At 42.3% G+C, this 7817-nt stretch overlaps 1 protein-coding gene across 1 annotated transcript; it reads left to right on the top strand.

The window, feature by feature from the left end:
- The first annotated feature begins 499 nt into the window (after window positions 1-499).
- On the top strand, window positions 500-6397 carry KCNV1 (potassium voltage-gated channel modifier subfamily V member 1). Its single transcript, XM_078622832.1, has 4 exons — window positions 500-540; window positions 1803-1976; window positions 2477-3138; window positions 5871-6397. The coding sequence occupies exons 1-4, from the start codon at window positions 500-502 to the stop codon at window positions 6395-6397; spliced, it is 1404 nt and encodes a 467-aa protein (XP_078478958.1).
- The last annotated feature ends 1420 nt before the right edge of the window (window positions 6398-7817 follow it).

The raw sequence follows: 7817 nt of genomic DNA, 5'->3' as shown, positions 1-7817 counted from the left end.
ACCAGTTCTGTTCTGGGCGATGTGGGTTCTCTGTCACCCACATCTTTATATCTTGCTCAGGTTCATCACTGAAGTTTGACGTGCAGTTGACCTCAGCAAGATGGGCTTGTCCCCAAACCAGCTAACAGTTAACTTTATGATTGAGCTATAGCTGACAGTAAGCCAGATGATCCAATTCCACTAAGGAGACGAGAATGATTTTCTTATCTTTTCTTTTTTTTCTTTGGTTTGGCTGTACTAGTGTAATCCTGCATAAAGAAAAACACATGGTGAAATATTAATTCATTTATCTCCAAATGCTCCTCCTCCCCAGCTCGGTGTGTCATTAATCAGCCCCCATAGCTCCAACACACTATTTTACACTGCCTGTGTCAGACAGCTCAGAGGCTCCAGCTGCTGCTGATGTTGTGCATCTGATCCGACACCAGGACTTCATCCTGTATTTAACAGATGAGTAAGTTTGTTCTCCTGCTTTATCTTCATGTGATCATTTCCAGAAATGTTTCATTTCCTCTGGATTAAACGTCCTAAGGGTCTCTGCAGTTAACCAGGAAAGATTCACGGTAGGATTACAACAATGTCCATGATTGTTCACAATTTTAAACATGACTGATGATATAAATGTCATCATATGACTGAGGATATAAATGTTTACAGAATGTAGGTAGGATGTAATTAACATTAATTTAATTGTGAGCTACTATTATTACTAATGATGATAATAAGATTCCTACATCATTATTGTTGTGATCATGATTATTGTCTATAACTATATTGTGATTATTTACCATAAAAATATAGTTGATAAAATGAATCATGAAATCACTAATGATCAAATTAGCCAAAGACGATGACTCCATCAAATTCAGGGACTACGGAGGTTTGTTGAAAAAACTGAAACATGCAGCTGCATTTTTTACTGTGCCTGAGCTGAAGGTCCCAGAACTTGGTCCCCACTGCACCACCCTCTCTCAGATGTTGCCAGTGTTACACATGAGAAGAAGCCAGAAGTGAATGAGTGATCACAGAAATACTAGTATTAGATGGATTAATCAGGAAAACTGGTTAAAATATTTAAACATGGCAGCAGACAGACACCGCTGCAAGTAGGACACCACCAGAGGCTCCTTCATTTCTTGTGTGTTCTGCATTGTGTGAAGCCTTTTTCTTGTTGTGACGTCTAAGGGGAGGTAATGTGAGGATATATTCTGAAAAATGCAGTCCAGGATTTCTGTCTCTCCTACTTCACTGAGCGCCCTAACATGCACTGCAGTTGCATGATTTCCTACTAACGGCAGCACGCACAAAAATGATCTTCTGATGACTAAAGGCCCACTGAATGCTGTCTGTAACTAGATAACAATATGAAGTCTGAGCTGTATTTTATATACTACTGCAACTGCTCTGATCAACAAGTACTCTGATCAAGTATGCACTTATGACAACATGATGTTTGTAGATAAGACCAATGACTACAATCTTCAGGGGACCTCATATCCATGGTTAACAGAAGAAACAACGAGTCAATGTGTGCACGGTATTTGTCCCCATATGTGTGAACAATAGCTGACATATAGATACTTTCTGTTAGGGTGCGTTTAAATTTCGGGGCTACGCTGGTTGGTAAAAGAAAAAAATGGTAAGTGCTTGAATGCCATGTCTTTGTTAGTGATTCTTTGTTTCCTCACCAGCTCTCTCACCCTCTGCACCATGAGCCACCACAGCACCTCTCCAGTGTCGCTGGACTCCAGTGTTTTTTTTAGCGAGACAACAACATCTTGTGACACTTTGGACTTCTTCATCATCAACGTAGGTGGAAGCCGATATGTTCTGTCACAGGATCTGCTGGAGTCCTACCCAGAGACCCGGCTGGGCAAACTAGCCTGCTGCAGCCGCGACTCGGCGCTGGAGCTCTGCGATGACGCTGACATCCTGGAGAACGAGTTCTTCTTTGACCGCAGCTCACAGACCTTCCAGTAGGTGGTTTGTGACATCACACATTGATGTGGACACAAATGTCAGGTCTAAATCAAATGCATCTACTGGGAGGGCAAAATAGATTAAATGACTTTTTAAATGTAATAATCATGTGAATTTCTTCCACCTGATATTTTATGAGGCTAAGCAGCTATTCTATACTATATACAATATTAATTAGCTTGAAAAGTAGATTGATTCACAGTTCCTCAAACGAACCACTCAAATATACTAAAATGTATCCTTCAAGGTTTTTAAAAAACCTAAAACTCTGTATAAAGACCCGTTTGGAGGGTTCAGCACCAAGGACAGCGTCTGTTTACCTGCGACACCTGGCTCCACCCCGTCAGCTGCTGTGGGAGGCACTTGTGGGAGTGGAAACAGTGTAGTAGAAAGAGCTGAGGCAAATTGGGGGGACAAAGCTGTGTTTGTAGAGTTAATAGTTACTTTGCATTTGTTCTGACAGGATGCGTCCTGTTTCCTGTGTTTCTCCTGACAGGTATGTGATGAACTACTACCGGACAGGTCATCTGCACGTCAGGGAGGAGCTGTGTGAGCTCTCCTTTCTGCAAGAGATCGAGTACTGGGGCATCAACGAGCTTCGACTCAACCCCTGCTGTCGGGAGCGTTTCTATCGCCGGAAGGAGCAAAAGGAAACTCTTGATGTGCAGAAAGAGGTCGAAGCTGATGAAAGTGATGAGGATTTTGTGGGTGCTGCATGCCCAGCTCTCCGTCAGCACCTATGGGACCTTTTGGAGAAACCTGAATCCTCGCACGCTGCTCGCACCTTTGGCTCACTGTCGGTCTTCTTTGTAGTGGCGTCTGTTATCAACATGGTGCTCATCTCACTGGACCTGGGTGAGGACTTCGACGTGGTTGGCATCAGTGCGCCGTCGCTGTTGGACACAGTGGAGTATGTGTGTGTGGTGTGGTTCACAGGTGAGCTCGTGCTGCGCTTCCTCTGTGTGAGGGATAAATGCCGGTTCAGTCGGAGTATACCCAATGTGATTGACCTGTTGGCTATCCTGCCATTCTATGTGACAATAACGGTGGAGAGCCTCCATGGAGGAACCACCGAACTTGAGAACATGGGCCGAGTGGTGCAGGTCCTCCGTCTCCTCAGGTCACTCCGCATGCTGAAGCTTGGACGACACTCGACAGGTAAAGAGCCTAAAGGGCTCTTAACAAACTTATTATAAAATTCATATTGATGCAATAGCAAAACAAGATATGTATTGCAGACCGTCTGATTTAGTTTATGACATACTAATACGCTGTCGTATTCTTAAGATGTGTACACTGTTATTACTGGCACTAATAAAGTGGGATTGCAAGTCAAGAGGCCATGTTATTGAAGACCACGTTGTCAATCCAGAACAAAATGAGCTAGAGATGCAGCTTTTATCGCAGCTGTTGGCTGAGTGGACGGTTGGTGACACACAACACCAACAGATACCTAATACACGACCAGCCGGGTCAATTCAAGAGCAATGCCTGTTTCAACCTGTGTAAAAGTGCTGGATGGGGGGTGATTCCTGTTTTAAGTCTGGCAAAACAAAAAAAAAACACTAGGAATAAGGACATTTATGGTGACTTTTGAGTTGTGGATTTGAGGAGACAACCATTAATAAATCACAAGACCCACATCGGTTTTCACCTGTCAGCATTGATCATTATCATTAGAAAAAAAAAAAGACTAATCCAAAGGATCCAAAGTTTGTCACAGGGTTCTCAAAGACAACGTTTAAAATGTGAACTGTCTTCTGTCTGTTGGTTTTAGTTAGGCAGTCTTGCCTTGAAACTGTCAGAAATGGAGCCTGCAACAGTTCTTGCAGGGTGTGTGTGTTAACAGCCTTTTTCACTATTGGTGCTGTGCATTTCAGTCAATGTAATGCTAATACTGCTAATTCTATCTCAATGCTTCAAACCAACATAAACAATCAATAACTATGGCACAGAACTAGTGTCTCCAATGTCACATTTCTAGCAAGTGTTCTGGACTCTGTTTTGTGTATCCATCATTGATAGGACATAGATGGTACAGAGAGTGGGCCCGATACTAAAATGTGTCTTCCCAAGCGCAACCATCAACACAAGAATCAACTGTTGTTTTTACAAGCAATGGCAATACAATTGGTCTTCTTCTCCTTGGCTCATGCTAATTTTACAGGGCTGATATGCTCAAAAAAATACCTTATAGTTACTCTGAAGTACAGATGTTTGTGTGTTTGGTGGTTATGCAGAGTGACCTGCAGCGAAAAACTAGATGAAGAGATCAACAAAGGGTTCTCTCTCTCTTCTGCTGTGACAAAAAGACACAAACCGAACAGGCACAAATCTACTAGTTGTTGCTGTCCACTTCACGTGTGGGGGAACTGAATTGTAATGGAACATGTACATTTCTGGTACTAAAAGTGAGTAGAGTCTAGCTGAGTATGGCTGACAAACAGTGAAAAGGCCTATGGACCATGTTCCTGACCAACAGGCTTTGGTTAGGAACATAGAACACCATACTGACAAATGAACACACCTTATTTCCAGTATTTACAATAAGCCAATTACGACGTATAGGAGAGTGTTTTGGAAGAGTGAGAGGAAAGCAGATTATAGGCGCATAAGCATCAGACAGGGATGTTTTAGTTCTTTGATCTGGATGATTTTGGGAAGCGTGAAGATCTCTGGACTCAAATCATGAATAAAATATGAGCTTATGGAGAACGGGGGAGTAGGAGACAGGAAGAGAGAAAGGAGGGCAACAGCAAATATTGAATCAGAAAGCAGTTGAAGCAGAGCCAGGTCACAAATATGTTGTTCATTCAGGGAGGCTACAGCACTGGAACATCTGTTTAAAACACTTTAAAGGGGTTAATTAATGCTTTCACCCCTTCAAGTATTTATATTCCCTTGTTATATTGCTCTATTTATATATTTTTACTGGTATGAAGATGCTCAAAATAGCCTTTTTTCCTGAATATCCTGAAATCCTGAACAGCACCACTGTGCTTTAATAACCAGTAAAATGTTAATGTGAAAATAGTTACTTCTTCCTTCATTTGTAGCTACCGTCATCATGATTCTCCATTAGTAAAGCTTGGTTGATTCAAAAGAACCATTTGTAAGTTTCAGTTCAGTTTTTAAACCTTTGACCTGCAATAGAAAACTCTGTAAACACCAAAACTCATATTTTCTCGCTGAGGACAACTGAGACTTGAGAAGTGATTCAGGGGTATGAAGTTTGTCCCCGTTAGTGGCTCACATTGTGGGTGCATTTAAAAGTTTGTTGTTTCCACTTCTTGCTTCTCTTTATTTCTCCATATCCTCCCGACTGAGGAGTGTCAGCATTTGAACTCAGTCAGAGCCATACGGAGGCAATGAGATGATCACACACTGTGAGTGAAGCATGAATGGAGAGCAATTATAAGAGTGTTATAATTCTTTGGGACAGCTGACTACATATGTCACCAGGCTTAGTCCGCAAATAGTTAACCTGATGATCCAAATGATGCTAACAGTCAGCCCAATTATCCAACTGAAGCTAGAAATTAAAGATGAGCAGGAAAGTCAATGAAGTTGGTCCAAAAACCTGATAACATTGACGGGGTTGTATTTGGTGCTCCAACAGCTTTTAATACAGAATTGTAACCTTACAAATTATAAATTTTTGGAAAATAGAGAATGTTTGGAAATGTGGTATGTGTCTATATTAATTCTGTGTACAGATTGGACTGGATTGAATAGAAGAGAATGTCACTTTTCATTAAATCTGCTGTATTAAGAGAAAAAGAAATAATACACACTGTAAATACTTGATGAAATGAATGATGATTATTTTTTGAAAGAAAGAATTAGTGATTTGTGGGTTGTGGACAAAGTTCTGTGCTCTCTCTGTCCAGGCCTCAAGTCTCTGGGTATGACCATCGCTCAGTGCTATGAAGAAGTTGGCCTCCTGCTCCTTTTTCTTGGTGTCGGCATCTCCATCTTTGCCACAGTGGTCTTTGCTTTGGAGCACCACCTCCCAGGCACCACCTTCACCAGTGTGCCAGCTTCTTGGTGGTGGGCGACCACCTCCATGACCACAGTGGGCTACGGTGACATACGACCAGACACGGCGGTGGGGAAGGTCCTGGCCTTCCTCTGCATCCTCTCTGGAATCCTGATCCTGGCGCTTCCCATCGCCATCATCAACGACCGTTTCTCAGCCTGCTACTTCACCCTGAAGATGAAGGAGGCTGCGACACGGCATGGGGAGATGATAAAGAGACTTGCAAGGGGCTCAGTGGGGAATCCTGGCGAAGGGGGAGTTGAGGGAGGCCTAAACCTGAGGGATGCCTATGCCAGGAGTGTTTTGGAGATGATGAGGTTGCGGGGGCTGGAGAGGGCGAGCACCCGGAGCAGCGGCGGAGAAGACCTGTGGTGGTAGAACCAGAATTATTATTGTAATATATTATATATAACTTTTTTCAAACACTATAAAGTAATTCACAGCAAATCTTCAAAGGGATTACGCCTGAACTGTACTTTGATGGTTTACATTTGGTAATGTCATGATAATGACATGTCCTGGTTGCAAAGTCACTCTGCTCTTTGTGTGCACACATCTAGAAAGATAAGATTAGAAAGATGGACAAAAAGAAAAAATTAAATGTCATGCATTCATAGAAGAAGGAAGACATACCACACACTGTTTGTGATCTGAGTAACCATGTTGTTTATTCTGGCGTACAGCAGTTAATGATGCTGCACTGCACACGGTGAGTTGAAACTGCCACTGGCTGTTTTTGGTGTTTGTACTTCAGTGATTCTGTAAAGCTTACGTCATCCCTCTGCAACGCAGTCATGCAATAAAAACCTTATCCTGTGGGTCTGAATGGTCTTTTCAAATATCACAGTGATGGCTTGAATAAGTCACTGACCTCTGAGTGTCTGACAGCTGCTTTGTGTGGGTCAAAATAATGTTTTACCCTCATTGAATGGTTCTGTCATCAATTCAAGAGCTATTGGAACATTTGCTTTGCATGAAGTTATCCACAGCAATCTACAAGAACATGTGAAATATTAAGTCTGTTAACAGGTGATCTATCATTGATCTGTCACCTAGGCCTTTTTCTTTGTCAAAGTAATCACATAAGAAGGACAGTCACAGTGTTCAAATTAAGCGTCACTTTCACTTTCAAGTCTTCTGCCTGCTGGTATGTTACATCTCTCCCCTGTGCTGTCTGACCTGCTTTTTAAAACAGGCTTCCTGAATATATTACGTTGTGCATATAGCTCCCTCTGGTCTCAGAGGCTTTCTATGAATAACATGCTACATTTTTCATGAGCGCAGTCAGACCTGCCTAAAGTTATCACATTTTTACAAATTGTCTCTTGTTTCATGGAAAAAAGGCCTACGCAATCATCAATTTATTTAACCTGAAATAATCCCTGAAGATTGGTAACGATTAACCCATTCTTCTGCTAACAGACATTTTTAACTCTGCCGGACCACACAGAGTGACAGAAGAGACTAGTAAGTCGGTAAAGGCTTCGTTCTCATACAGAGATACTGACCACACTGGAGAGAGCAATCTGGGACCAACACAAGCAATCTCTGTCTATCTCTCTGCCAGCCTGCACGGGTCATTGCCGCGTTGACAGAATTCCCAGCCTGGGACGACTCATTGGCCTACTTCAGTTCAGAGTTAGATGTGGAGGAAGGTCATTCCAAGGACAATGCTGCAGGCATTTGTAGCTGTCTGGAAACAAGGCCAGTCTTCAGTAGGTCTTCATCACCTCAGGACAATCACAGTCTATCTAAATGATTCTGTTTTTAATACTGCAAACTGTAAAACCAATCAAGT

The sequence above is a fragment of the Lampetra planeri genome, unplaced genomic scaffold (genome assembly GCF_965212315.1).
Source record: "Lampetra planeri unplaced genomic scaffold, kcLamPlan1.2.h2 scaffold_1809, whole genome shotgun sequence".
Lineage (NCBI taxonomy): Eukaryota > Metazoa > Chordata > Hyperoartia > Petromyzontiformes > Petromyzontidae > Lampetra > Lampetra planeri.
Note: the sequence above shows the minus strand (reverse complement) of the source record. Positions and strands in the feature narration are given on the sequence as shown.